This window comes from Kogia breviceps, chromosome 1 (assembly GCF_026419965.1).
Source record: "Kogia breviceps isolate mKogBre1 chromosome 1, mKogBre1 haplotype 1, whole genome shotgun sequence".
Classification (NCBI taxonomy): domain Eukaryota; kingdom Metazoa; phylum Chordata; class Mammalia; order Artiodactyla; family Physeteridae; genus Kogia; species Kogia breviceps.
This window is the reverse complement of record NC_081310.1, coordinates 73,586,492-73,599,692: the sequence shown is the minus strand read 5'-3', so window position 1 is coordinate 73,599,692 and position 13,201 is coordinate 73,586,492. Positions and strand designations below refer to the sequence as shown.

Here is a 13,201-nt window from a genome sequence, read left to right as displayed (position 1 = left end):
TTTTAATTCAATTTTTATTTTATATTTTTATTTTTATTTTCTATTGTAGTATAGTTGATTTAAAATATTGTGTTAGTTTCAGGTGTACAGCAAGGTGAATACATATACATATATTCTTTCTTTCTCAGATTATTTTCCCATATAGGTTATTACAGAATATTGAGTAGAGTTCCCTGTGCTATACAATAGGTCCTTGTTTATTATCTGTTTTATATATATTCCTGTGTATATATTAATCCCAAACTCCTAATTTATCCCTCCTCCAACCTTTCCACTTTGATAACCACAAGTTTGTTTTCAAAGTCTGTGAGTCTGTTTCTGTTTTGTTAGTAAGTTCATTTGTATCTTTTTTTTTTAGATTCCACATATAAATGATAATTGTCTTTCTCTGTCTGACTTACTTTACTTAGTATAAAAATCTCCAAGTCCATGCATGTTGCTGCAAATGGCATTATTTCTTTCTTTTTTATGGCTGAGTAATATTCCATTGTATATATGTACCACATTTTCTTTATCCATTCCTCTGTTGTTAGACATTTAGGTTGTTTCCATGTCCTGGCTATTGTAAATAGTGCTGCAGTGAATATTGGGGTGCATGTATATTTTTGAAGTATAGTTTTCTCCAGATATATGCCCAGGAATGGGATTGCTGGATCATATGGTAGTTCTATTTTTAGCTTTTTAAGGAACCTCCATACTGTTCTCCATAGTGGTTGTACCAATTTACATTCCCACCAACAGTGTAGGAGGGTCCCCTTTTCTCCACACCATCTCCAGCATTTATTGTTTGTAGACTTTTGGCAATGGCCATTCTGACCTGTGTGAAGTGATACCTCATTGTAGTTTTGATCTGTCTGCCACAAGCCAACCCCCTCCAAAGGCCCTCGCTGCACGGGCTGAGACACCTCTCCGCCCTCTGCCCCCACCATGGAAAGTTAAGTTTGAAGAGGAGGAAGAGAGAAACATGGACATGAAGAGGAAGGTCCATCTGGAGCTGAGGAACTGAACCCCAGCAGCTGTTCGAGAACTTGTCCTGGACAATTGCAAATCAAATGATGGGAAAATTGAGGGCTTAATGGCTGAATTTGTGAACTTAGAGTTCCTCAGTTTAATAAATGTAGGCTTGATTTCAGTTTCAAATCTCCCCAAACTACCTAAATTGAAAAAGCTTGAGCTCAGTGACAGTAGAATCTATGGAGGTCTGGATATGTTAGCAGAAAAACTTCCAAATCTCACACATCTAAACTCAGGTGAAAATAAACAGAATGAAGTATTGATACATGCTACAACATAGATGAATCTTGAAAACATTATGCTTAGTAAAAGAAGCCAGACAGAAGAGGCCACATATCACGTGCTTCCATTTATATGAAATGTCTGAAATAGTCAAATCCATAGAGACAGCAGATCAATGGTTGTCAGGGGCAGGAGTGATGCAGAGTGACTGCTAATGGCATCAGGGTTTCTTTGGGGGATGATGAAAATGTTCTGGAATTAGTGATAATGTTTGCACAAGTTTTTGAGTATACAAAATCCACTGAATATATACTTTAAAATAGTGAATTTATGACGTGTGAATTACATCTCAAAAAAAAAAGTCTATCTGAACCAGAAGTCATTATACAAAAGCTATTACTTAAGGACTGTGTCAGCCACCATAGGAATAATGATAAATAAAAGCTTCTAAAAGCATTTGTCCCATAGCTTTTACCCTCTTGGAGATGCTTCTTGCCAAAGAACATAAAAGGATTCCAGTTGTTTTGAATAGTGCCAAGTGTGTTTACTTAAGTTAAAATGTTTTTAATATTTTATATTAAACATCTGAAATAAGGCACAAAGCAATTACTTGGAAGAAATATTAAAGTGAGTAGATAAAATGTGAGACACAGGAGCTATTATATCCTAATCAGTTTGACTCTTTATTAAGTAGTCCTTCCCAAAACTTAAATCTTCTCTTATTTTCTTCCTGGAAACACAGTTTGTGTCTGGGTTCTATGGAAAATATTTTTCCTTAAATGATTTTATAAATCCCTCAAATCAAACAAGAAATTTTTAATAATATCTCTCTTCCTGTTACCCTTCCAGGTGTTACCTCCAAACACAGGCTGTCTTCTTATTGATAGGGACTGTTCAGCTATATATTGCCATGAATCAAGCAGTGATATATACCATCCTTTTCAAAAACGTGAACAGATGAGAGCTAGCAGGTACATCATGAAGCACACATCGGAGGTTATCTGTGAGGTCATGGATCCCGAAGGAAACACCTTTCAGGTAAAGTGCATCATTATTATGGAGAGAGAGGCTATGGCTTTGCTTTTTAGATATTTCACACAAGAGAGCTCCCCTATAGCATTTTATCTTAGCTGCCTTGGGATTAGTTATCCACTAACTGCCAATACTTTGGACAGCAGCAATGAATGTCAGTATCTTCAATTCTCAAGTGTACTTCATTAGGAGATAGCAAGTCCAACAATGAGGATGGTTGAAATGTTAAATAAGTAATTAGAACAAAAGGGAAAAAAGTTACTAACCATCTAAAAATAATGCCAACATAGAGGAGTGATATAAATGCTCTGTATCTGGGTTCAAGTGAGAGAAAATACATGGGGCAGCAGGCAAGTCTGCTCAACTAGGCAGAGAATCCAAAGTGAGAACTATCAGTTAGTGTGAGAGTTCCAGTAGGACTGAGGATGGGGTGTTGGGAAGCCTGGAGAGGTGCTTAGCTATTCAGTGGTAGAGCTCCATCTTCTGTTTCTCTATCCTTCCTCTTATCTCAAAGCCAGGCATTGGCAAACCATGGCCACTTGTTTATATGGGCCCATGAGCTAAAAATGCAGTGACTGCATTTTACATTTTTAAATGGTTGGGGGAAATGAAAAGGAGAAATATATTTCATGACACAAAAATTATAAGAAATTCAAATTTTAGTGTCACTATAAAGTTTTACTGCAACATAGCCACGCTCATTTGTTTACATATTATCTCTGGCTGCTTTTGCATATAATGGCAGAGTTGAGTAGATGCAACAGAAACTCTACAGCCAACAAACCCTAAAATATTTACTATCTGGCCCTTGACAAAAAGATGTTTGCCAGCCGCTTTTCTAGGCACATTTTTTTCACTCCTCACCCAGTGGTGGAATTTCATGTGTTGTCTGGAGGGTGGTGAAGTTACTTTTTAGATTTGGAACCATACCACAGAGTCCCCGACTTTATTGGGGATGCAGACAAGCCCTGATCCAACTTAGGTTTTCTGTGCTAAGTCAGTGAAACTTCACAGCATGAGTTCAGGCTAAGAGATTTCAATGTGCAATAAGTTGAAATTGAAACCTAAAGCCCAAACCCTCTGAGTTGAAACATGCAAGCCAAACATTAGTCTAGACATTGATGCTCTTCTTGGGCATTCCCTTCAGTGGCCTTTCAGCCTGACCACACCATATCTAGACAGTAGTAATGGCTAGAACAGTTCTTCTCATAGTGAGACTCAATCTGTCTCCCTATATATCCATGAGTCCTAATTCTGTGCTTAGAATTCATACTGTCACTCTTAATATTTCAAGAGAACCATCACATAAATAGCTTTCCCTCCATGTTTAAATTCCAAGTTCCCTGAACTTGTCCTCAGAAGATAAGTGAGTCCCCTGCCATCCTAGTCACCTTCCTCTGAATGTATTCAGGTTTGTTTTCCTGTTTGTTTTCACAGTCTAGGTGTGGTTTATAAGTGGAGATGTGCTACTAGGTTTTCACTTTTATTAATGCAATCTATACTTAGTACACAATTCCTTACAAAGAAATATCCCTGATTTTCTGAGTATCCAAAAGATCACCTGCTTTCTCAAATGGGATCAAAAGAAATGTAAGTTTATGGCATTTTTCTTTTCTTTTAGTTGCTTATATACTATGTCCCTTAGGTCATGGCTGATGGTAGCACATCAACTATCCTACCCGAAAACAATTTGGAAGATGATTTAAATGTAAAAGCTGAAGGCTATGACATGTTATCATCCACTCACCTTCATAAGAATCATCTGCAAATCTATGGTGAACATGTCCCCAGGTAATATGATAAAAATAACATCATGACTTTTAGTTTCAATTCCAAGTTCAAGGAGCATTTTAGCTGAATATGTCAAGGGATTAGATTTTTATTTCTTCAAATAGGTTTTTTGTTATCTATGCTGATGGATCAGGAGTGGAACTTCTTCGGGACAGTGACATAGAAGAATACCTCTCCTTGGCATATGGAGAATCAACTACCGTAGTTCTTCAAGAGCCAGTACAGGAACAGCCAGGTAGAGAATCCAGACTGGAACTTGCTGTGTCCCTTTACCAGCTCTCATCCTCCTTATCCAATCTACCCCCATGTTGTCTCTACTTTTTTCCCTTTGCTTGCTTTTCAACGCTACTTTTCACCTGGCCATGTCAACCTATTTATACAGTGATTTATGTTTGTACCATGCTTTATCTAAGCATCAACCTATATAAATTGTGTATGGTCCCCCTCCTACCTATAAGCAGTTTTGTATCTGTGTTTATATCTGTTAGGTATGTTTAGTTATATACCTAGGTTCCTATTTATGTGTTTGTTTCATCTTGGTAGGGAAAGACAAAAGTGAGTTATCTTTCATAAGTTCATTTTTTATCATTTTGAATGTGTTGCCTTGGTGAATTTAGTACAAGAGAAGAAAGTACATTTCACGTGTCAGTTAGAAAATCAACCTGAAATATAGGATAAGTTACATATTATATTCATTGGGCATTTACATGTTTTCATCAATTTGAAAGAAATTAGTGTGTGATTAAAGGTTAGAGACATATATTGCACTAAGTAAGAGCCACTGTATATGTAACGTGTATTTAAACACAGGAAAAAAAAACCTTTCATGTTATCTGTGTACCAAAGCAATGTGCTATATCTAAGTTTATGTGTGTGTTTCCTTTTTATCTTTTCTCTGGTTGGTGGGATATATTTTGTGCTCATTTATGAATATGCCTGCATCTATGTACAATTGTATCTTTGAATGTATCAGTGTACATTGCGTGATATTATAAATTTGCTCTTTCTGTGTGAATATGGGGAGTGGGGAGCTCTGACTGGTTGTTCAGTCTGTGTGTGGAACTGTAAGAGAATAGGAAGTCATCTCAAATGCTTTTTTAGTTGTTTAACTAGCATCTACATGAAAAAAACACTGGCTGGGTGTTAGGAATACAATGGTTAGCTAAGACAGCAATGGACCCTGCTTTCACAGAGCTTAGACTTTAATGAGAGAGATAGGCATTAAATGTATCGTCACACAAATAACTGTATCATTATAAATTGGGATAAGATCTATGAAGTAAAGGAATATCATTCTATGAGAACATCTAACAGAGGAGCCTAACATAGTCTAGAAGGCTTCCCTGAAAACACTGGAGCCAAGAGCTACTGGATAAGTAGGCATTAATTAAAATAGGAGGAGAAGCTTTCTTGGAAGACAGAATACAAAGCAGGAAGCTTAAAGCTTTGGAGAACAGGGGGGAAAAGGCTAAAGTAGCCAAAGTACAGAAGGGGAAATAGCGCAAGTTGAGTCAGGAGTGAGAAAACGTTAAGGCCTCTTGTTTTATCCCATAAGCAATGGGAAGTCAAAGAAGATTTTACATCATGGACTAGCATAATCAGTCACCCTGACTGCAGAGGGAGGTTCATTCAGAGTAGATGTGGGCAGAAAAGTTAGTTGTCACTGTAGTCCAAAACAAGGATGGCTCTGAGGGGAATAGTCTAAGGTAGCATCACTGGAGGGGGAAGAGATAGACGAACTCAAGAAGTGTTTAGTGGTAGAACTGACAGGACTTGGATGTGGTTTCCGAAGGACAGTGAAGTGTCCATTAATACTTTCAGGTGATCTAAATCCAGCTTTTTTAGGTGTTACTATGACTGAGACTCTCCTTTCTTGTTAGACTGTAAGGTCCTTAAGCATAGTCATTGTGTCTGGCTTCTCAAAAGTGTTTGTTCGATTTGGTGAATACCTATTGAATTTCTCAGAATATTTCTGAAAGAGAAATGATCCTCTGATAACTCTTTGTGAACCAGGTGCCCAGAGCATCACTGTCCTTCGCCCTTTCCATGAAGCTTCACCATGGCTAATGAAGAAAGAATTAGATACAATTGTTCCTCCTAATCTCCAGTCAAGGACATGGGAGACATTTCCCTCGGCTGAGGTATAAATTTTTCTGCTATAAAGTAACTATATTTGCATATCCATCTACCTATGGACCAGAGTTCAGCTCTTATAATGTATATTCACATATTTTCCTTATATTGTAAATTGTTAATGGGCTCAAGGAGTTTTATATTTGTAGATTTTAGAAAAATATACCTGACTAGTTTATCTCAGTTTTATTTCTTTTAGCCTACATTGCAGGCTTGAACATCTTCCTATAATATGAAAATATTCAGTTTGAGTAACCCATTACTGATATTTTGAAATACAGAAACCTTCCCTCTCCCACTATTTATTTGTTAGTTTTAACACACAATCTTAGGTCTTTCACTTTCTCTTTAGTCTTAATTTGTTAATCCACAAACTGAGTGTGTAAAAATAATGTGAAATATTAAATACAGTGACTTGCAACTGCAATTTTAAAAAGTAAGCATTGTAATTATGGCAGCTTAGAGAAAGGCCCACCTAAGGTTTTTTAAAGACCATAAGAAAATATCTTGAGCAAGAATCATAAAGTCCTGCATCTTGTCAGATTTGCCATTTCATTTTTTTAACATATTTTTGGAGTATAATTGTTTTACAATATTGTGTTAGTTTCTGCTTTATAACAAAGTGAATTAGCTATACATATATCCCCATATCCCCTCCTTCTTGAGCCTACCTCCCACCCTCCCTATCCCATCCCTCTAAGTGGTCACAAAGCACCAGCTGATCTCCCTATGGTATGCAGCTGCTTCCCACTAGCTATCTATTTTACATTTGGTAGTGTATATATGTCAATGCTACTCTTACTTTGTCCCAGCTTACCCTCCCCCACCCCGACCTGTGTCCTCAAGTCCATTCTCTAGGTCTGTGTCTTTATTCCTGTCCTGCCACTAGGTTCATTAGAACCATTTTTCTTTTTTTAGATTCCATATATATGTGTTAGCATACTGTATTTGTTTTTCTCTTTCTGACTTACTTCACTCTTTATGACAGACTCTAGGTCCATCCATCTTGCTACAAATAACTCAATTTCATTTCTTTTTATGACTGAATAACAGTCCACTGTATATATATGCCACATCTTCTTTATCCATTCATCTGTCAGTGGACACTTAGGTTACTTCCAAGTCCTGGCTATTGTAAATAGAGCTGCAATGAACACTGTGGCACATGACTCTTTTTGAATTATGGTTTTCTCAGGGTATATGCCCTGTAGTGGGATTGCTGGGTCATATGGGAGTTCTATTTTTAGTTTCTAAAGGAAACTGTATGCTGTTCTCCATAGTAGCTGTATCAATTTACATTCCCACCAACAGTGCAAGACGGTTCCCTTTCCTCCACACCCTCTCCAGCATTTATTCTTTGTAGGTATTTTGATAATGGCCATTCTGACCAGTGTGAGGTGATACCTAATTGTGGTTTTGATTTGCATTTCTCTAATGATTAGTGATGTTGAGCATCCTTTCATATGTTTTTTTTGGCAATCTGTATATCTTCTTTGGAGAAATGTCTATTTAGGTCTTCTGCCCACTTGTGGACAAGGTTGTTAGTTTATTTCATATTGAGCTGCATGAGATGCTTGTATATTTTGAAGATTAATCATTTTTCAGTTGCTTCGTTTGCAAATATTTTCTCCCATTCTGAGGGTTGTCTTTTCATCTTTTTTATGGTTTCCTTTGCTATGCAAAAGTTTTTAAGTTCATTAGGCCCCATTTGTTTATTTTTGTTTTTATTTCAATTACTCTAGGAGGTGGATCAAAAAGGAGCTTGCTGTGATTTATGTCATAAAGCGTTCTGCCTATGTTTTCCTCTAAGAGTTTTGTAGTGTCTGGCCTTACATTTAGGTCTTTAATCCATTTGGAGTTTATTTTTGTGTATGGTGTTAAGGAGTTTTCTAATTTCATTCTTTTACATGTAGCTGTCCAGTTTTCCCAGCAGCACTTATTGAAGAGGATGTCTTTACTCGACAGTATATTCTTGCCTCCTTTTTCATAGATTAGTTGACCATATGTGCATGGGTTTATCTCTAGGATTTCTATCCTGTTCCATTGATCTATATTTCTGTTTTTGTGCCAGTACTATATTGTCTTGGTTACTGTAGTTTGTAGTATAGTCTGAAGTCAGGAAGCCCGATTTCTCCTGCTCTGTTTTTCTTTCTCAAGATTGCTTTGGCTATTCAGAGTCTTTTATGTTTCCATACAAATTGTAAAAGTTTTTGTTCTAGTTCTGTGAAAAATACCATTGGTAGTTTGATAGGGATTGCATTGAATCTGTAGATTGCTTTGGGTAGTATAGTCATTTTCACAATGTTGATTCTTCCAATCCAAGAACATAGTATATCTCCCCATCTGTTTGTATCATCTTTACTTTCTTTCATCAGTGTCTTATAGTTTTCTGCATACAGGTCTTTTGTCTCCTTAGGTAGGTTTATTCGTAGGTATTTTATCCATTTTGTCACAATGGTAAATGGGAGTGTTTCCATAATTTCTCTTTAAGATTTTCTGTTGCTAGTGTATAGGAATGCAAGAGATTTCTGTGCATTAATTTTTATCCTGCTACTTTACCAAATTCATTGATTAACACTAGTACTTTTCTGTTACCATCTTTAAAATTCTCTACGTATAGTATGATGTCATCTGCAAATAGTGTCAATTTTACTTCTTTTCTGATTTGGATTCCTTTTATTTCTTTTTCCTCTCTGATTGCTGTGGCTAAAACTTCCAAAACTATGTTGAATAACAGTGATAAAAGTGGGCACCAATATCTTTTTCCTGATGTTAGAGGAAATGGTTTCAGTTTTTCACCATTGAGAATGATGTTGGCTGTGGGTTTGTCATATATGGCCTTTATTATATTTAGGTAAGTTTCCACTATGCCCACTTTCTGGAGGGTTTTTATCATAAATGAGTATTGAATTTTGTCGAAAGCCTTTTCTGCATCTATTGAGACTATAAGGTGGTTTTTATCCTACAATTTGTTAATATGCTTGCTGTATCACATTGATTGATTTACATATATTGAGGAATCCTTGCATTCCTGGGATAAACCCCACTTGATCATCATGTATGATCCTTTTAATGTGCTGCTGGATTCTGTTGCCTAGTATTTTGTTGAGGATTTTTGCATCTATGTTCATCAGTTATATTGGCCTGTAGTTTTCTTTTTTTGTGACATCTTGGTCTGGTTTTGGTATCAGGGTGATGGTGGCCTAGTAGAATGAATTTGGGAGTGTTCCTCCCTCTGCTATATTTTGGAAGAGTTTGAGAAGGATAGGTGTTAGCTCTTCTCTAAATGTTTGATAAAATTCACCTGTGAAGCCATCTGGTCTTGGGCTTTTGTTTGTTGGAAGATTTTTAATCACAGTTTCAATTTCAGTGCTGTGATTGGTCTGTTCATATTTTCTATTTCTTCCTGGATCAGTCTTGGAAGGTTGTACTTTTCTCAGCATTTGTCCATTTCTTCCAGATTGTCCATTTTATTGGCATAGAGTTGCTTGTAGCAGTCTCTCATGATACTTTGTATTTCTGTAGTGTCAATTGTTACTTCTTCTTTTACATTTCTAATTCTGTTGATTTGAGTCTTCTCCCTTTTTTGCTTGATGAATCTGGCTAATGGTTTATCAATTTTGTTTATCTTCTCAAAGAACCAGCTTTTAGTTTTATTGATCTTTGCTATTGTTTCCTTCATTTCTTTTTCATTTATTTCTGATCTGATCTTTATGTTTTCTTTCCTTCTGCTAACTTTGGGGTTTACTCTTCTTCTTTCTCTAATTGATTTAAGTATAAGGTTAGGTTGTTTATTTGAGATTTTTCTTGTTTCTTGAGGTAGGATTGTATTGCTGTAAACTTCCCTCTTAGAACAGGTTTTGCTGCATCCCATAGGTTTTGGGTCATCGTGTTTTCATTGTCATTTGTTTCTAGGCATTGTTTGATATCCTCTTTGATTTTTTCAGTGATCTCTTGGTTGTTTAGTAATGTATTGTTTAGCCGCCATGTGTTTGTACTCTTTACAGTTTTTTTCCTGTAATTGATATCTAGTCTCATAGCGTTGTGGTCCGAAAAGATACTTGATACGATTTCAGTTTTCTTAAATCTACTGAGGCTTGATTTGTGACCCAAGATAAGATCTATCCTGGAGAATGGTCCATATGCACTTGAGAAGAAAGTGTATTCTGTTGGTTTTGGATGGAATGTCCTATAAATATCAATTAAGTCCATCTGGTCTAATGTGTCATTTAAAGCTTGTGTTTCCTTTTTTATTTTCATTTTGGATGATCTGTCCATTGGTGAAAGTGAGGTGTTAAAGTCCCCTATTATGATTGTGTCACTGTCGATTTCCCCTGTTATGGCTGTTAGCATTTGCCTTATGTATTGAGGTGCACCTATGTTGGGTGCATAAATTTTTTTTTTTTTTTTTTTTTTTTTTTTTTTTTTTTCGGTATGCGGGCCTCTCACCGCTGTGGCCTCTCCCGCCGCGGAGCACAGGCTCCGGACGCGCAGGCCCAGTGGCCATGGCTCACGGGCTTCGTTGCTCCGCGGCATGTGGGATCTTCCCGGACCAGGGCACGAACCCGTGTCTCCTGCATCGGCAGGCGGACTCTCAACCACTGCGCCACCAGGGAAGCCCTGGGTGCATAAATTTTTACAATTGTCATATCTTCTTGGATTGATCCCTTGATCATTATGTAGTGTCCTTTGTCTCTTGTAATAGTCTTTATTTTAAAGTCTATTTTGTCTGATATGAGAATTGCTACTCCACCTTTCTTTTGATTTCCATTTGCATGGAATATCTTTTTCCATCCCCTCCCTTTCAGTCTGTATGTTTCCTCAAGTCTGAAGGGGTCTCTTGTAGGCAGCATATACATGGGTCTTGTTTTTGTATCCATTCAGCCAGTCTGTATCTTTTGGTTAGAGCATTTAAGCCATTTGCATTTAAGGTAATTATGGATATATATGTTCCTATTACCATTTTCTTAATTGTTTGGGGTTTGTTTTTGTAGGTCTTTTCCTTCTCTTGTTTTTCCTGCCTAGAGAAGTTCCTTTAGCATTTGTTGTAAAGCTGGTTTGGTGGTGCTGAATTCTCTTAGCTTTTGCTTTTCTGTAAAGGTTTTAATTTCTCCATCGAATCTGAATGAGACCCTTGCTGGGGAGAGTAATCTTGGTTGTAAGTTTTTCCTTTTCATCACTTTAAATATGTCCTGCCACTCCCTTCTGGCTTGCAGAGTTTTGCTGAAAGATCAGCTGTTAACCTTATGGGGATTCCCTTCTATGTTATTTGTTGCTTTTCCCTTGCTGCTTTTAATACTTTTTCTTTATATTTAATTTTAGATAGTTTGATTATATGTGTCTTGGCATGTTTATCCTTGTATTTATCCAGTATGGGAGTCTCTGTGTCTCCTGCACTTGATTGTTTCCTTTCCCATATTAGGGAAGTTTTCAACTATAATCTCTTCAAATATTTTCTCAGTCCTTTTCTTTTTCTCTTCTTCCTCTGGGACCCCTATAATTCGAATGTTGGTACATTTAATGTTGTCCCAGATGTCTCTGAGACTGTCCTCAAATCCTTTCTTTTTTCTTTATTCTGCTAGGTGGCAGTTATTTCCACTATTCTATCTTCCAGGTCACTTATCCATTCTTCTGCCTCACGTATTCTGCTATTGATTCCTTCTAGAGTATTTTTAATTTCATTTATTGTGTTGTTCATCATTGTTTCTTTGCTCTTTAGTTCTTCTAGGTCCTTGTTAAACATTTATTGTATTTTATCCATTCTATTTTCAAGATTTTCGATCATCTTTACTATCATTACTCTGAATTCTTTTTCAGGTACACTGCCTATTTCCTCTTCATTTGTTTGGTCTGGTGGGTTTTGACCTTGCTCCTTTTCTGCTGCATACTTCTCTGTCTTCTCATTTTGTTTAACTTACTGTGTTTGGCGTCTCCTTTTCTCAGGCTGCAGGTTCCTAGTTCCTTTATTTCTGGTGTCTGCCCCTAGTGGGTGAGGTTGGTTCAGTGGGTTATGTAGGCTTCCGTTGCCTGTGTTCTGGTGGTTGGAGCTGGAGCTTGTCCCTCTGGTGGACAGTGCTACATCTGGTGGTTCGTTTTGGAGTGTCTGTGAACTTAGTATGACTTTAAGTAGCCTCTCTGCTAATGGATGGGGTTGTGTTCCTGTCTTGCTAGTTGTTTGGCATGGGGCATTCAGCACTTGAGCTTGCTGGCTGTTGGGTGCAGCTGAGTCTTGGTGTTGAGATGGATATCTTTGGGAGAGCTCTCACCAATTAATATTACATGGAACCGGGAGGTCTCTGGTGGTCCAACATTTTGGGCTCGGCTCTCCCAACTCAGAGGCTCAGGCCCAACACCCAGCTGGAGCACCAAGACCCTGACAGCTGCACGGCATGGAAGAAAAGGAAGAGAAAAAAAAGAAACAAGAGAAATCAGAATGCCAAAAGAAATGGTAACAGCAAAACTAAACAGACAAAATCACACAAAGAAACACACACTTGCAAAAAGAAAAATAAATACGAACAGACAGAACCCCAAGACAAATGGTAAAAGCAAAACTAAACAGACAGAATCACACAAAGAAACACACACACACGCTCACAAAAAGAGAAACAAAAAAGTAAGAGATCCACTAAACCAATAAACAAACCCACAAATGAAAACAAACACTAAAAACTAAGCTAAGATAAACATAAAAACAAAAACAAATCAAATGCAGAAAGCAAACCCAAGTCCACAGTTTCCCCCAAAGTCCACCACCTCAGTTTTGGAAGCACTCGTTGTCTATTCAGGTATTCCACAGTTGCAGGGTTTACCAAGTCGATTTCAGGGATTTAATCTGCTGCTCCTGAGGCTGCACAGAGAGCTTTCCCTTTCTCTTCTTTGTTTGCACAGCTCTTGGGGTTCAGCTTTGATTTGGGCCCCACCTCTACATGTAGGGTGCCCTCAGTCATCTGTTCCCTGGCCAGAGAGTAGGAAGTTAAAGCAGCGGCTGATTAGGGCTCTCTTGCTC

The 13,201-nt window shown here is 37.5% G+C and overlaps 1 protein-coding gene across 1 annotated transcript in view; it reads left to right on the top strand.

Moving 5' to 3' along the window:
- SPAG17 (sperm associated antigen 17) overlaps positions 1-13,201 on the top strand; it is a 229,029-nt gene that overhangs the window by 177,278 nt on the left and 38,550 nt on the right. The window contains exons 32-35 of the mRNA XM_067030751.1: positions 2,086-2,274; positions 3,914-4,059; positions 4,164-4,294; positions 6,073-6,200. Coding sequence (XP_066886852.1) covers positions 2,086-2,274; positions 3,914-4,059; positions 4,164-4,294; positions 6,073-6,200 — 594 coding nt within the window. The remainder of the gene's footprint in view (positions 1-2,085; positions 2,275-3,913; positions 4,060-4,163; positions 4,295-6,072; positions 6,201-13,201) is intronic.